This window comes from Sarcophilus harrisii, chromosome 3 (assembly GCF_902635505.1).
Source record: "Sarcophilus harrisii chromosome 3, mSarHar1.11, whole genome shotgun sequence".
Classification (NCBI taxonomy): Eukaryota; Metazoa; Chordata; class Mammalia; order Dasyuromorphia; family Dasyuridae; genus Sarcophilus; species Sarcophilus harrisii.
Genome location: NC_045428.1, coordinates 212,992,390 through 213,009,356, shown reverse-complemented (window position 1 = coordinate 213,009,356; position 16,967 = coordinate 212,992,390). Strand labels below are relative to the sequence as shown.

The following is a 16,967-nucleotide window of genomic DNA, read 5'->3' as shown; positions in this document are numbered from 1 at the left end:
AAGTGCCCAAGGACAGTGATGGTATCATTTATGTAGCATATGTGACTAAAAAATGCTTCTTGAATTGAAGTGAAATGACAGGAATAGTTATCCTGTGCATTTAAATATTTCATATACTGAAAAAAAAGGCTTTATTGTATAATTGTTCCAATCAAATGAGCATATTTATGTAGCAAGGTACAAAGATATTTCATACATAAAGAACATAGACTATATGTTCTAATACACTAAATTGCATTCTAAAAAATTATTTCACTTTTGAAAAAGCCTTATTTTTTTACATGTTAGAAAAATATGAATAGACGTATTCCAATGTATTGTCTCTCTGTTTTAAAATATTTTGAAAAGATTTAAGATTTGCCTCTAGCATAAAATATTATTTTACAACAAATACAGAATATTTCAAAAGCAAGAAAATTTGGAAAGGTAGGTAATTTATCAGAATTTGTGACTTAGAAATACATGATTCCATTTCTTTACTGTCAGATATTATGAATGCCAATGAATTCCTCATTGGTCATAACACAGTTTCAGTTGATAAGTGTAATACTAAAAGCTTTGTCATTTCACATATTAAATTTTAAAAAGATAATTAAAAAGTAACTTTCCCAAAGATGGTCAAAGATAAAGCAGGATATAGGATTGAAGAAGATAATAAAGTGGTGTTAAGAAGGGGAAAGATATATCCATGCAATCATTACCAATATAGTAGATTTAGAGCAATAAAAAGTTAAGCAGCTGCTGGGACCATTTTTGTTAACTGCTTCCCTCTAGTGAAACCAATACATAAGTTTCAAAAGTAGCAATAATTCTGGTGCTGATTTCTTATCAAAAACTGCTTTACTGGAAATAATCAGATTTTTTTTTGGTATAGTCCCTATTTATTTTCCATTCTTGAGATTAGATCCCGGTTACACAATTACAGAAATGGTTTATTAGTTATGTTCTTATTTATCAACTTATGTAAATTCATCTTTTCTTAAGTTGTGGAGCAGCTAAGTTAGACTTCAGTGAGATATTTTCTGCTCTTGGACCACCTGGTACAGTGAAGACTTCTGCATTACCTCTGAACACAGGAAAAAACTGAGTGATCAGATTGAATGTCAAGGCCTGAAAAAAATAAAAAAATAGTGATAAAACAGCTTTTCCTATATCATTAATTGAATTTATATTTTACAATTTTGTCTTTGAAGTTCCCTGAGTTCTTTGATCTCAAGAATCAGCATATAGGGAAAATAATATTTTCCACAAAAAGTCATTCATATCTATATGCCTATCATGGGTTGTTTCAGCTCTCTAATTTCTTTTAGTTTTAAATTCTATCATTCTCCAATAATATATTTTCCTAACTTTTAGCAGCCTGAAGAGAGATTTTTTTTTCAAACATCTTGACCCAAATCATTCAGGGTAGGTCATGTTAAGTCATAAAACGTTATTTGAATAGCTATAATATCTAATTGGTATAATTTTTAAAAACCCACAGTTGTAATAGGCATATACCGAATTGCCCCAGAGACAAAACGTGACCTTTTGCTTGTATTATTTTATTTCTTTGAGCAAAAATTTCTGAATTGATTATTCATTTTCTTTGAGCTTAAATAAATATTTGCTCTTCTGTTTTTCTTTGTCTTTGGAAGCCTGGTCTCCATGGAAAAAGCTAAGAATAAAACCAAGGACTCTAGATTTCTAGCTCATGATACTAATCATTATTCTCTCTATTTATAGGATATTTTATTGTTTATTTATCATTGGCTTGTTTATGAGATCAGCTGCCTACAGACAAAAGATTCTGTCCTTTCAAAAAGTGGTGATGGTGTACTTGGCAAAAAGAATATAACTAAAGGATATCTTCAGTAGTAAATGAGTGTCTTTTGTCAGATACTATTTGTGCCAAGATCCCACATATGTAGGATGTAGAAAGTACAAAGTAATTTTGATAGCAGATAAGAATAGGAAAGAATTAAAGAAAAATTAATTCAAAGATGCTTTATTTAGGGCTCTATACCAATACTTGTGTTAAGAAATTTGCTGATGCCTTTATTTGATTATTTATTTGTCATTTTTTAGAAAAGTGGGAATCAGTTCCTGGAGAGAAAAGATTCTGTCCTTTCAAAAAACTATGTATAGGAAGGGTTGTAATGATGGTTTACTTGTCACCCCAAGGAAGAAGACAAATAAAAAATCTGTATCCATAAATTATAGCCTTTTCCCATAAGTATTATTTGTGCTATGATCCAATATATGTAGAATATAGAAAGGGTAAAATTCGAATAACAAATAAAATGGAAAAGAAATAAAGTTTTAGAAACTGTAAGGTCATTTATTTAGGTTGCTATAGTTATAAATATATGAGAAATGTGCTAATGACTTGGTTTTGGTAGAATTATTTACAAGTTACACTGCTAATCTAAGCAACTTTATAAAATTTGAAATAAAATAATCAGACAAAATTGACTATTTCAACTTTGTAATGTCAAATGTCAATCATTTCAGTATAGTTGCCCTATTTTTTTTAAAAGGAGACATTTACTGTATGGACATGTATACATATATTGTATTTAACTTATACTTTAACATATTTAACATGTAGTGGTTAACCTGCCATCTGGGGGAGGAAGTGGGGTAGAGGAGGGGAAAAATTGGAACAAAAGGTTTTGCAATTGTCAATGCTGAAAAATTACCTATGCATATATCTTGTCAATAAAAAGCTATAATAAAAAAAAAAAAAAAGGAGACATTTTCTGTTCTGTGTAAACTTTTCAGACTGTATATTCAAATATACATGCAAGGCTTTGACATCTACAGTTTTGGGGGAGTGTATTGTTATCATAATAAGATAGCTTTTGGCCCCTTGCTAAATTTCTAAACATTACCCTTCAGTAATGGAAATTTATGCCAAATGTCTTTTGCAAAGGAAAAATAAATATAGTCATTTGACAAAGAATTTAAAAAAGTCGCATACTTGTGTCCATCAATAATGGTTTATTAAGGGTCTATTATGTGCCAGGCACTATGCTAATCTTGGGGTATCATTGTTTTCAATGAGTGTTAAATGAATTACTGAAAATCACCACTGTTAAATACAGTAATCTTGTCTTACTGAAAACTCATCATCATCAATATGATAACTATTTCTATAAACTTTGCTACTAATTTCCAGTCTTTCCATCTCTAAAATAATAAATTGGAATAGTTTGGTGGTCAGCAAACTAGAAACAGGCAACAAACTAGACTTGAACCATGACCCATAGTTTGTCAAAAACTGGACTAAATTGTCTCAGAGGCTCTTCTATCTTTAAAACCATAAACTAATAAAATTTATTGTTCTTTATATAGTATAATTTGGTAAAAGCTTATTATGAGTTGTACTCAATCATTGTCACCATTAACTAAGCTCCTATTATGTGCCAGGCATTGTGCTAAATGCTGAGGATTAAAATAAAGAAGTCAAAAGACAATTCTTAATCAAAATCGAATGGGGAAGACAAAATGCAAACAAACAATCTATAAATAAGATACATACATAAAGCACCAGTATTAAAAAGAATTGGGGAAAACGTTCTTACAGAAGGTATAATTTTATTTGTGACTTGAAGGAAGACAGGAAGACAAGGAGAAAAATATGTAGAGAAAAAAATTCCAGGAATGGGAGACTGTGAAGATCGTGTATTTTTAAATCAACAGGAGTCAGGAATTCAGGTTAGGGAAAATCGTCAGTCTTTATTCTCAGTGAAGAAGGATCGGAGGTGGAAGAGAATCGGCAATAGCAATGTGTGCAGCTGAGTCAAGAAGCTAGCTCTACCAGCAGCCACACAACCAGCAGCTCGGAGTCTCGAACCCAGCCCAATCTCTCCCCACTTGTCTTCCTAGCTCTCTCTCTGCCTCCACCCACCAAAATCGTCATTTCCTATACAACACATCAGGACTTGCACAGAGAGTGGGCAGGGACCATTCTTTATCCAATCATGTATATTAATAGAGTATAGCCCAATTACTATCTAGCCTCATGTACTTGGGACCTCAGTGCATCAGCTCAAACCTCAGCCCATTACATTTCCCGCTTTCTTTTATTTTAGAACACCGGTGGTCATGCCATCCCTGACTCCTCAGGGAGGTCAGAGCCCCAAGGGAGGTGATCACAGCCTCCTAACTTCTCAGGGAAGGAGGTGAAAGCACCGAAAGGAGGTGATCACAGCCTCCTGACTTCTCAGGAAAGGCGGTGAAAGCACTAAAAGGAGATGATCACGCCCTACCTGACATCTCAGGAAGGAGATGAAAAGCACCAAAGGGAAATGGGGTTGCTAGGCGGTTTCTGGGCTGAAGGGTCTTATTATGCACAAACCCATCAGCATGGGAGGTATTACACAAGCACATAGCAATAACGCAGAGGCTATTAGGGATGACCCTCCCTCAGTCAGTGCAGGCTCGATGTGGTGTAACAAACATGAATTGTACACACAAGTAGCGGAATAGCAAACAATATAAATCAACATGGTGTTGGAAAAGATCACCAGAAGTCCTAGAAGGTGGGTATGTAAACAACAGTCACACATACACCTTCTTCAGCAGCCAAGAGATAGTCCAAAACCAATCTATTGTCCATTGTTTCACATGTCAGGGAATCCAATGATCCCCCTGAGTTTTTGAAGTCCTGAAAAGTCTTTTTATGTGTTAGGGAATCCAATGATTCCAGCAGATTTTGAAGTGTTGTAACAGTCTTATCATTTCTCAGAGAATCCAATGATTCCTGAGAGTTTTCAAGTCCTATGTCTCAGAGAATCCAATGATTCCTGAGGGTTTTCAAGTCCTATGTCTCAGAGAATCCAATGATTCCTGAGAGTTTTCAAGTCCTATGGCTCAGAGAATCCAATGATTCCTGAGGGTTTTCGAGTCCTATGGCTCAGAGAATCCAATGATTCCTGAGGGTTTTGAAGTCCGACAATCTTTGATGTCCATGAGTCAAACGCCATAACTGCCACGCTCTTTCAATGGTGAGCACAATCAGCAACAGCACCACCCGATATTTCTTGGGTCTTCTCCTTTGTTTCAAAGGTCTGCTCCGTCTCTCTGCGATGGACAAGGCGAATATGGCTCGTTGGCACCCATCTGATTCCTTCTCCACCTGTAGAGATACAAGCAAACCCTCTCCCCAAAGCAGTTAGCCTATCTGGTCCTTTCCATTCACCACTTTCTGGGTCTCTCCACATCACCTGGCGATTATCTAAAGATAGTGGAGCTGCTCGCACTGGACACTGACCTTCCGGTGGGTTATAAAACCTGTCAGCCGGAGCCAGTGCATCTTTGTCAAAAATCAAGAAGTTAATAGTATAAAGAGCTAGATTTAGAAGTTCTCTAGGGTTACCTGTGGCTCCCCCTTTCTTTTGTTTTTGGAGTAGTGTCTTAATATCTCTGTTTCTCCTCTCCACTATTGCCTGTCCTTGAGGATTCAAATGTATGCCTGTGGTGTGTAAAATCTTATACTGTGCACAAAAGTGTGCAAAATGTTTCGAAGTATAAGCAGGACCATTGTCTGTTTTATTGCTTGGCACACCCATAATGGCAAATGCTTGTATGAGGAATTCAGTGACCACTCGGCTGTCTCTTTTGCTGCTGGCATTGCAAAAGTGAATCCTGAAAAGGTGTCTACCACAACATGGATGAAAGACAGACGACCAAAAGATTTATAATGGGTCACATCCATTTGCCAGATTTCATTGGGTCTCAAACCACGAGGGTTCTTCCCTGGAGGCAGTGTAGGAGCGTGGAAAGGAAGGCAAGCCGTACAGGCTTTTACTATGCTCCTAGCTTCCTCTTTTGTTATTCCAAATTGTAAACGTAAAGCTCCAGCAGCCTGATGATATTTAGAATGAGATGCCTGAGCTTCTTGGAACAAAGGGGTATTGACCAACATAGTTAGAAGGCTATCTGCCTTTGAATTGCCATCAAATATGGGACCGGAAGTCCACTATGAGAATGGACATGTAATATATAGATCTTACCTGGATGCTTTCTCACTTGCTCTTGAAGTTTCTTAAAGAGCTGATATATATTAGAGGCTGCAAATTTTATTTGGGCTGTGGCAATTCTTTGTACCACACCTACTGAATAGGCCGAATCAGATATTATATTTATGTCTCCTGGATAATAAGTAAGAGCTAGAATGATCGCGTACAATTCATTCTGCTGAGTGGACTGAAAAGGAGTTCTGACTACTCTCTTTACAGTTAGATCATGAGAGTACACAGCACAAATATTATGTTTGGATGCATCCGTGAAGATTGTTGGTCCTTGAAGAGGAACTTTAGAAACTTTTTCTTCAAGAGTCCATCGCCAATTATGTAATAGTCTAGTTATCTTTAATGGAGACCCATGTAAAAAATTTGGAGCCATGGTTAATAAAATTTGCCACTCTGGGATGGTCTCACAACACACATTAATTTGTGTATTGGTATAAAAGGTGTATATCTTATCAGGTCTTGTCCCAGATAATTGTACTGCTCGCTTAGTGGCCTTTAATAAAATTCTAGCCACAAGCACTGGGTAGGGTGTAAGGCTTTGATCTGGTTGTGCCGGAGGTTCACCCACTCTATCACACTGTGTCCTTGATGAAGGACTGCTGTGGGTGCCTCTTGTGTGGCAAAACTGATATCTCCAAGGGTTTTTGAGTGACTCTTTCAACCACATTGGATAAAGCCAGTTCAACTTCTCTCAAAGCCTCTTGAGCTTCTTTTGTAAGCTGGCGTGGTGAATTTAAAGCACTGTCTCCCCTTAAAATGTCATATAACAGTTGTAACTGATATGTAGTCAAACCTAACACTGGTCGCATCCATTGGATATCTCCTATCAATTTCTGAAAATCATTCAATGTGTTTAGCTTTTCTGTTCTTAAGGAGAGTTTTTGAACTGTAAGCACCTTAGGTATACTTCATATCCTAAATATTAAAAAGGAGCATGTCTTTGAATTTTTTCTGGTGCTATGTATAATTTGTAATTCCTTAGTGTTTCTATGGTCTTTTGTAGACATGCTTCTAACATTTGTTCCTCAGGTGCACATCCCAAAATGTCATCCATGTAATGTAATAGCATAACTTTTGGGAATGATCTAACTATAAAGAGAGGCCACAGGTAACCCTAGAGAACTTCTAAATCTAGCTCTTTATACTATTAACTTCTTGATCGTCAAATTCACAATACTGCAAATTCCATGACTTTGACATTGTCCTCACACAAGCATATGTGTTATTATAAGCATCTTCACACACACAGTCTGGAAAACATTGACTGACTCCAGGGCCCATAGCAGGACAAGTTGGGTCAGAGCCATTATATCCTTCTCCTTGATATTCCACCAGGACATCTGATCTCCAAGTTACATTACTGGTTCCTCTCATGAGGGGCAACAGGGACCTTCCATCCATTTGAGTTTTGTTCAAGTCATAGCCTGCAATGTCTAAAATAGTGGGACCCAAGTCAATGTTGGCAATGAGCATCTGATTTGTCTGATTTGCTTTGATCCCAGGCCCTCGAACCAGCAATGGAACTTTGATATCAAATTCATACAGCTGCCGTTTATCAATAGGCAAGGAGAACTGCCCTGTGTGATAGCCATTGTCTGATGTATAAAAAATGAAGGTGTTATTTAGCTCCCCATGAAAATCCAGCCTTCTTATCAATTTCTCTACCAGGTCATCAACTGACAGCAGAGTCTGCCATCTTTTCCTAAATGCTTCATCTAAAAACTGTATTGAAGAATTAGTCATTGGGGTCTTGGCTTGCCTAATTAGCCAATGCTTGTTCTTCCCATAAATGTTAAAATTACTATTTCTTGGCGCACTGACATTTTGGAAGCTCTTTTGATATTGGGGAGCAGCAATCCAAGGAGAATGAGGTGCTGGAGTAGAAATCATCATGAAGAAAGGCTCAGAGTTTGACTTGTAGTCCAGGAAATCTAAAGAGACATTAGCCAGCACATCTGTCAGGTAATCCAGACTGTAGTTTTCACCATGCTTCCGTGCCTTCCCATTGACTGAAAGAGTATAATTGTAGTACTTAGAATTCTTCTCCAATGCATACCAATAACTCCATCCTGGAGGCACATGTTCTACTCCTCCAGCATCCAGGGCTCCATACTCATTCAAGTACTTCCCAGCAAAAAAGGTCTGATAACCACACATGGACCTGAGGATTGCTGGGAAGGTATATGGTTCTTGAATCTTCTGCCATAACTTACTGCTACAGTTTCCTTCCAACGTGTTGTTAACAACATGATGATTATGTGGGTACTTCCCTGTAAGAATGCTGGCTCTGCTGGGGCAGCAAAGGGGACTTGGAACATAAGCACTAGAGAAACTCATTCCCATGTCTGCAATGAGGGCCTTGGTTTTCTTTAGTGGAGTCATGCCGCCAAGCAGGTCATCCTGGTCGTCGGTGAGAATCAGGACCACATTGGGCCGGCGGGCGCCTGCCGCCTCCGAGCCCCAGGGCCAGGCGAACAGACACGCGCCCAGCAGCAGCAGCCGCAGCCCCGGCGCGGTCTGGCTCCGGAGAACGCCGCCCCGCCGGGGGCGCCCTGACGCGGGGACGGCCCGGAGCGGCATCTCCGCAGGGAGCCGAGTGTGGCGGGGGCTGAGGCGGAGGAGATCAGGGGCGGACTCGGGGCTTGGGCAAGGGGGACAGCCAGCAGAGAGACGCGCAGCTCCGAGAGGAGGCTCGGAGCAGGCCCAATCTCTCCCCACTTGTCTTCCTCGCTCTCTCTCTGCCTCCACCCACCAAAATCGTCATTTCCTATACAACACATCAGGACTTGCACGGAGAGTGGGCAGGGACCATTCTTTATCCAATCATGTATATTAATAGAGTATAGCCCAATTACTATCTAGCCTCATGTACTTGGGACCTCAGTGCATCAGCTCAAACCTCAGCCCATTACAGGAGACAGCAAGTGAAAACTTCTAGGGTGAGATATTGGATTGTCTTGTATCACTAGAGGCCAGTGTTATTGTATTGTAGAGTATGTGGAAGAAAGTAAGGTATAAGGAGGTATAATCCAGGAAGTAGAAAGAAAATAGTTTATGTAGGGATTTGAAAACCAAAAGAGGACTTTATTTTTTTTTTTGAAGGAATAGGTAGCCATTAAAGTTTATTAAGTGGTCACTTGTAGAAATCTGACAGAACATATCAGTCAAAATAACTTTTTTTAGCTGTGAGGAAAAATTTGAGGCCAATATTCAATATTAGCCTTGAAAACTATTAATAATATCAATTCAGTAACATATTAAATTTTGTCCCTTATCATATTTGCAAAGCTTTCATTAAAATATTTTCAGAGGCTTATAAAACAAATCATGAAGGTTAAATGAAAGATTCCTTTGCTATGGATAAAATTCTTCTAAATGAACAGCACTTTTATCAATTTTCAGAGTGCTCATTGATTATTTCAAATAGAATTAATTTATCATGTTAATTATGTTGCCTACTTGTATTTTCATCACAGTATAGTGTCCTTTAATATTTTCATTCATTTCATTATATTTTTGTAATCATAACATTATACATTATATCAATTGATAGCTCACTCTTTGCAATTAACTAATAATTATTCAAAGAAGTGCCACCTGAAGTATAATAATAAATTATCTGTTATATATCAATTTCTCAATCATATCTTTCTATCTATTAAATCTTTTGTTTCACAGTACAGTGATAGTTGATGTCATGATGGTGTGTATGAGGCAATATAAATCAATAAAAGACCTCTAAATCTTTTAAGAACAAATGAGTTGGTGTTATAAAATGCAGCTATGTGTTCTACTATATTCTATTTCTTTTTCAAAAAGGAAGGATTTCAAACAGGGTAGAGATAATAAGTCTTTATTAATCAGAATCTTTCATTTTCTAAACCAAGACAGATAGTAGAATCTATTCCCATTATATAATATTGCTCAGTACCATTTAACTTCCATGAGGACAGAGAGTATTTAATATATATTTTTGTCTTTGTAGCCTCTATTCCTAATATAATATTGTAACGTCCATTCTAGCTTTCAGGAGACCCTCTGAATGGGCCTTAGTTTCAGCAGAATATTCATCACAAGAATAGTCAGCAAGAAAGTCCAACGTCTTTATTATCTCCTTCACAGTCTGTCTCCTTCGCCTGGGGCCAGGCTAGCTTTCTGGGGGACCTTCAGATGGGACTTCTTCTTCTAATGAAGGGATGCAGGAGGCAGGAGAGCCACCAAGATGGTGGGAGATGGAATATCTGTGGCTGACTTTGTCCACAGTTTAAATGCCTATTACAATTACATCAACTGTAGAACTATGACATCATCATGCTAAGTAATAAGTATATGCAAAGATAATATAATAACCATTGTCTTATCAATTCCACTGAGTTACCTTGTTGTAGGATTAACATCAGTTATACTGAGCCTTAAGTATATTTCTCCAGAATTCTGGCCTATTACATAATATCTTGTATATAATAAATGCTTAATAAATGTTTCTCAAATTTTAACATGCACATATATACACATATGCATACACATATCCATCCATATATATGTATATGTATACACACATACACATAGACACACACACACACACACACACATATATATATATATGTATATATATATATATACATATATATATATTTATATATATTTGGGACATTATTGCATTTTGGATAGAGTCATCATGAAATCAAGAAGAATGGGTTTAAATGCCATCACTGGTATAGACTGGATACTATTCTGTGTAAGTCATTATTCTGTGTAAGTCATCATTCAGTAATCTAGACCACTCTTAAAGATTATTAAATTCATAGCAGTTTTTCATGTCTATTGGTAGAGGAGAACTCACTTGGAGTTCTTTGAAATCGTCAATTAAGTGATTTCTATACTTGTATTTATATCTGTCATAGTTTTTATCTATCTATCTATCTATTTTTCTATTAAATTTCTATCTATTCAACTATCATTAAACTCTATTTCTGCTTCCTTTACCAACACACATATTCCTTTGAATGTGGATTTATATAAGTATAGACACAAATATATATGAACACTCATATTCATATATATTAGATGAGGAATGTGATGTAATTGATTTGGTGAATTAATGTTATGTTGAGGAAAACTCCCTTTACCAATGCAGATCTGTGTCTACCCTTCAATTTATAATCTCAGAGACTTGCCTGGAGTGCAGAAGGGTTAAGTATTTTTTTAATTTAATAGCCTTTTATTTATAGGTTATATGTATGGGTAACTTTACAGCATTGACAATTGCCAAACCTCTTGTTCCTATTTTTCCCCTCCTTCCCCCAACCCCCTTACCCAGATGGCAAGATGACCAGTAGATGTTAAATATATTAAAATATAAATTAGATACACAATAAGTATACTTGACCAAACTGTTATTTTGCTGTACAAAAAGAATCAGACTCTGAAATATTGTACAATTACCCTGTGAAGGAAATAAAAAATGCAGTTGGGCAAAAATATAGGGATTGGGAATTCAAAGTAATGGTTTTTAGTCATCTCACAGAATTCTTTCGCTGGGTGAAGCTGGTTCAGATCATTACTGCTCCATTGGAACTAATTTGGTTCATCTCATGGCTGAGGATGGCCAGGTCCATCAGAATTGGTCATCATATAGTATTGTTATTGAAGTATATAATGATCTCTTGGTCATTTCACTCAGCATCAATTCCTGTAAGTCTCTCCAGACCTTTCTGAAATCATCCTGTTGGTCATTTCTTACAGAATTTATTCAGCCATTCTCCAATTGATGGGCATCCACTCAGTTTCCAGTTTCAGGCCACTACAAACAGGGCCGCTACAAACATTCATGCACATAGAGGTCCCATTCCCTTCTTTATGATCTCTTTCGGATATAAGCCCAGCAGTAACACTGTTGGATCAAAGGGTATGCACAGTTTGATAACTTTTTGAGCATAGTTCCAAATTGCTCTCCAAAATGGTTGGATGTATTCACAATTCCACCAACAATGTATTAGTGCCCCTGTTTTCCCACATCCCTTCCAAAATTCCACATTATCTTTCCCTGTCATTCTAGCCAGTCTGAGAAGGTGTGTAATAGTATCTCAGAGTTGTCTTAATTTGCATTTCTCTGATTAACAATGACTTGGACATCTTTTCATATGACTAGAAATAGTTTCAATTTCTTCATCTGAGAATTGTTTGTTCATATCCTTTGACCATTTATCAATTGGAGAATGGCTTGATTTCTTATAAATTAGAGTCAATTATATATTTAGGAAATGAGGCCTTTATCAGAACCGTTGACTGTAAAAATATTTTCCCAGGTTATTGCTTCCCTTCTAATCTTGTCTGCATTAGTTTTGTTTGTACAAAAGCTTTTCAGTTTGGTATAGTCAAAATTTTCTATTTTGTGATCAGTAATGATCTCTAGTTCTTTGGTCATAAATTCCTTCCTCTTCCACAGGTCTGAGAGGTAAACTATCCTGTGTTCCTCTAATTTATTTATTATCTCATTCTTTATGCCTAAGTCATGAACCCATTTTGACCTTATCTTAGTGTATGGTGTTAAGTGTGGATCAATGCCTAGTTTCTGCCATATTAGTTTCCAATTTTCCCAGCAATTTTTATCAAACAGTAAGTTCTTATCTCAAAAGCTGAGGTCTTTGGGTTTGTCAAACACTAGGTTGCTATAGTTGTTGACTGTTTTGTCCTTCGAACCTAACCTATTCCACTGATCAACTAATCTATTCCTGAGCCAATACCAAATGGTTTTGGTAACTGTTGCTCTATAATATAATTTTAGATCTGGTACAGCTAAGCCACCTTCATTTGATTTTTTTTTTTCATTAATTCCCTTGAAATTTTGACTTTTTCTTTTTCCATATGAATTTTGTTGTTATTTTTTCTAGGTCATTAAAATAGCTTTTTGGGAGTCTGATTGGTATAGCGCTAAACAAATAGATTAGTTTAGGAAATATTGTCATGTTTATTATATTTGCTCACCCTATCCAAGAGAATTTAATATTTTTCCAGTTGGTTAGATCAGACTTAATTTGTGTGAAAAGTGATTTGTAATTTTGCTCATAAAGTTTCTGATTTTCCCTTGGCAGATAGATTCCTAAGTATTTTATACTATCAGTAGTTATTTTAAATAGAATGTTTCTTTGTAACTGTGACTGTTAGATTTTGTTAGTGATATATAAGAATGCTGATGATTTATGTGGGTTTATTTTGTATCCTGCAACTTTCCTAAAGTTGTGGATTATTTCTAATAACTTTTTGGTAGAACCTCTGGGGTTCTCTAAGTATACCATCATATCATCAGCAAAGAGTGATAATTTGGTTTCCTCATTGTATACTCTAATTCCTTTAATCTCTTCCTCAACTCGTATTGCCAAAGCTAGCATTTCTAATACAATATTGAATAGTAACGATGATAGTTGACAGCCTTGTTTCAATCCTGATCTTATTGGGAATGGTTGCAGTTTTTCCCCATTACATAATGATGCTTACTGATGGTTTTAACAAGATGCTGCGGATTATTTTAAGGAAAAGTCCATTTATTCCTATACTCTCAAGTGTTTTTAATAGGAACGGATTTTGGATTTTATCAAATGCTTTTTCTGCATCTATTGAGATGATCATATGCTTTGGATTAATTTGGTTATTAATATGGCCAATTATATTGATAGTTTTCCTAATATTGAACCAGCCCTGCATTCCTGGTATAAATAGTGTATTATCCTGAGGATGATTTTCTGTAGTCTTTTTGCTAATATCTTATTTAAGATTTTAGCATCAATACTCATTAGGGAAATTGGTCTATAATTTTCTTTCTTTGTTTTTCAACCTACATGGTTTAGGTATTAGTACCATGTCTGTGTCATAAAAGGAATTTGGGAAGACTCCTTCATTCCCTATTTTATCAAATAATTTATATAGCATTGGGGCCAATTGTTCTTTAAATGTTTGGTAGAATTTACATGTAAATCCATCTGTTCCTGGGGATTTTTTCTTAGGGAGTTGATTAATAGTCTGTTCTGTTTCTTTTTCTGAAAAGGGACTATTCAATCAATTTACTTCCTGCTCTGTTAATCTGGGAAGTCTATATTTTTGGAGATACCCCCATTTCATTTAGGTTATCAAATTTATTGGCATAAAGTTGGGCAAAATAACTCCTTATTACTTCTCTAATTTCCTCTTCATTGGTGGAAAGTTCTCCCTTTTCATTTTTAAGACTACTAATTTCATTTTCCTCCCTCCTTTTTCTAATCAGATTTACCAAAGGCTTTTTCATAGAACCACTTCTTAGTTTTATTAATTAGTTCAATAGTTTTTTTTTTTTTTACTTTCAATATTATTAATTTCTCCTTTTAATTTTAGAACTTCAAATTTATTATTTGATTGGGGGTTTTTAATTTGGTCTTTTCTTAATTTTTTTAGGTGCAAGCCCAATTCATTGATCTTCTCTTTCTCAATTCTCAGAGACTAGATTACTTATCTAGAGCTCTGGTGAGTCATGCCCAGGTATGTTCATCGTCAGTCAGTTAATAAAGTTGATGATGGAGTCTAACTTTAGCCTTTCCATCTTGGTAGGTTTCAAGAAACTAAGACCACATGCAAATGAAGGATTAGAGTAATACTTTAGAGGAACTAAAAAAGGTGTACATCTTTTTCATCATTATCATCAAGAATATATATGATGATATCTTCTACATATGATGATGTATAACATTGCTCTCTCCCATGAGTGGATTATTTTAGTAAATTACTTTATATATCTATTTATTCCTTTTTGCATATAGTTCTGGTGTTAATAGACACCCCAGTTCCTTGACATGCTGATAGATAGAGTTCTTTATTTTGACTTCAACTTTTTTCCTCAGCTCACTCTTTAGCTATATCAATTATTCAAAGCCCTGTGCTTTAAAAATTCTTTTTACTTTATAGAATAAAACAAGGATTTCCATAACATAATTTAACAAAAAGATGACTTTACATGACACTGTGAATCTACTATGCATAACTTACTCTTCTTTTAAAATATACAACAAAATTATCATGTAAATGTCTTTTTTTCCTGTTCTACAGAGACATCTATCATTAGACACAAATATATATAAAACTATTCTATACATGCTTCAATTTAGCAATTTTTGTGGATGCAGATAACATCTTTCTTCACAAGCTTTTTATAGCAAATTTGGATATTTATAATAGCAAAAATAGCATTCATTCAAAGTTGTCCTTAAAACAATATTGCTGTTACTGTATGCAATATTCCCCTGGTTCTGCTCATTCATTTTTTATTCCAGTTTTTCTAAAATAATTGAGCCTCTTATTCCTTTTAATACAGTAGTATTCCATCACAATCATATACCACAACCATTCCCCAATTGATAGGCATACTTGAAATTTCTAGTTCTTTGATATCACAAGGAGTGCTGTTATAAATGTTTTAGAACATGAAAGTTCTTTTCTTTTTTCCTTAATCATCTTTGGAAATAGACCAAGTGGTGCTATTGCTAAGTAAAAGGATATAAGTAGCTTAATAAAAAAAATTTGGGCACAATTTCAGACTTTTCTCCAAAATAGTAGGATCATTTTACATTTCCAGAAAATATGAATTAATGTTCCAATTTTTCCACATTCTCTCCAACATTTGCTACTTTCCCCTTCTATGATTTTAGCCAATCTGATAGATATATGATGATATCTCAGTACTTTTAAATGTTGTATTTCTTTAATCAATAATGATTTAGTGTATGACTATAAAATGCTTTAATTTCTTCATTGAAAAACAGTCTGCTCATAATCTTTGACAATTTACCAGTTGGGGAATGACTTGCATTCTTATAGATTTGACAAAGCTCTTCATATATTTGAGATATGAGACCTTTATTTGATAAAATATCTATAAATGTTTCCAAAATTTTGGCTTTCTTTTTAATTTTGATTAGATATTTTTATTTGTATAAAATTTAAAAACCTAATGTAATTGAAATATCCATTTTAAATCTAACTTTGTTGTCCATCTCTTGTTTATTCACAAAGTCGATGCTATGCATAACTCTGATAAGTGTTATGTTTCATGTTCTAATTTTCTTGTAAGATCTTTCTTTATATCCAGATAATGTATCCATTTTGACTTCATCTTGGTAAAAGGTGTGAGATATTGGTCCATGTCCAATTTTTGCCATGCTGTTTTCCAGTTTTTCATATATATATACACACACACACACACACACATGCACGCACACACACACACATATATACTTACCAAATAATGAATTCTTATTTAAAAAATCTTGTCTTTACCCTTGTCAAGAGCAAGGTCATTATATTTATTTGCTGTTATAAACTGTGTGCCTACTCTATTTCATTTATACCCCTTTCTATTTCTTAGCCAGTACTACCTAGTTTTGATAGTTTCCGACTCATAATGTAGTTTAAGACCTGGCACTACTAAACGTCCTTCCTTTACACTTGCCCTCCATTATTTTCACTGATATTATTAACTTTGTTTTTTTTTAAATGAATTTTGTTATTATTTTTTCTAGTTTAGTAAAATTATTTTGGGGCAATTTATTTGGTATGGCAGTGAATATATGCCACATTTCTTATGCTTTTCATTTCTTTGCTCCTTTGTACTCACTGATTTATTCTTTTCAATGTTCAGAAATGGATGATTTCTATCATTCACCTTCTCTGCTCCTATTCACCACTACTAAATGATACTAGAGGAAATCTCAGAAATAGGGTTACATGACAAATTTAAAAATATATATATATATATATATATATATATATATATATTTCTTTTTATTTTTTAGGGTTTGTTTGTATGTTTTTTAATAACTTTTTATTGACAGAACCCATGCCAGGGTAATTTTTTCCAACATTATCCCTTGCACTCACTTCTGTTCTGATTTTTTCCCTCCCTCCCTCCACCCCTCCCCCAGATGG

General features: G+C 35.2%; 1 protein-coding gene across 1 annotated transcript; it reads right to left on the bottom strand.

The window, feature by feature from the left end:
• Positions 1-969: 969 nt before the first annotated feature.
• Positions 970-8,714, bottom strand: LOC116422552 (N-acetylglucosamine-6-sulfatase-like). The gene is made up of 2 exons (XM_031961256.1): positions 7,170-8,714; positions 970-1,110 (listed from the first exon to the last, which is right to left on the bottom strand). Exons 1-2 carry the CDS (start codon positions 8,595-8,597, stop codon positions 970-972), a joined length of 1,569 nt encoding a protein of 522 aa, XP_031817116.1. The 5' UTR covers positions 8,598-8,714.
• Positions 8,715-16,967: the final 8,253 nt, after the last annotated feature.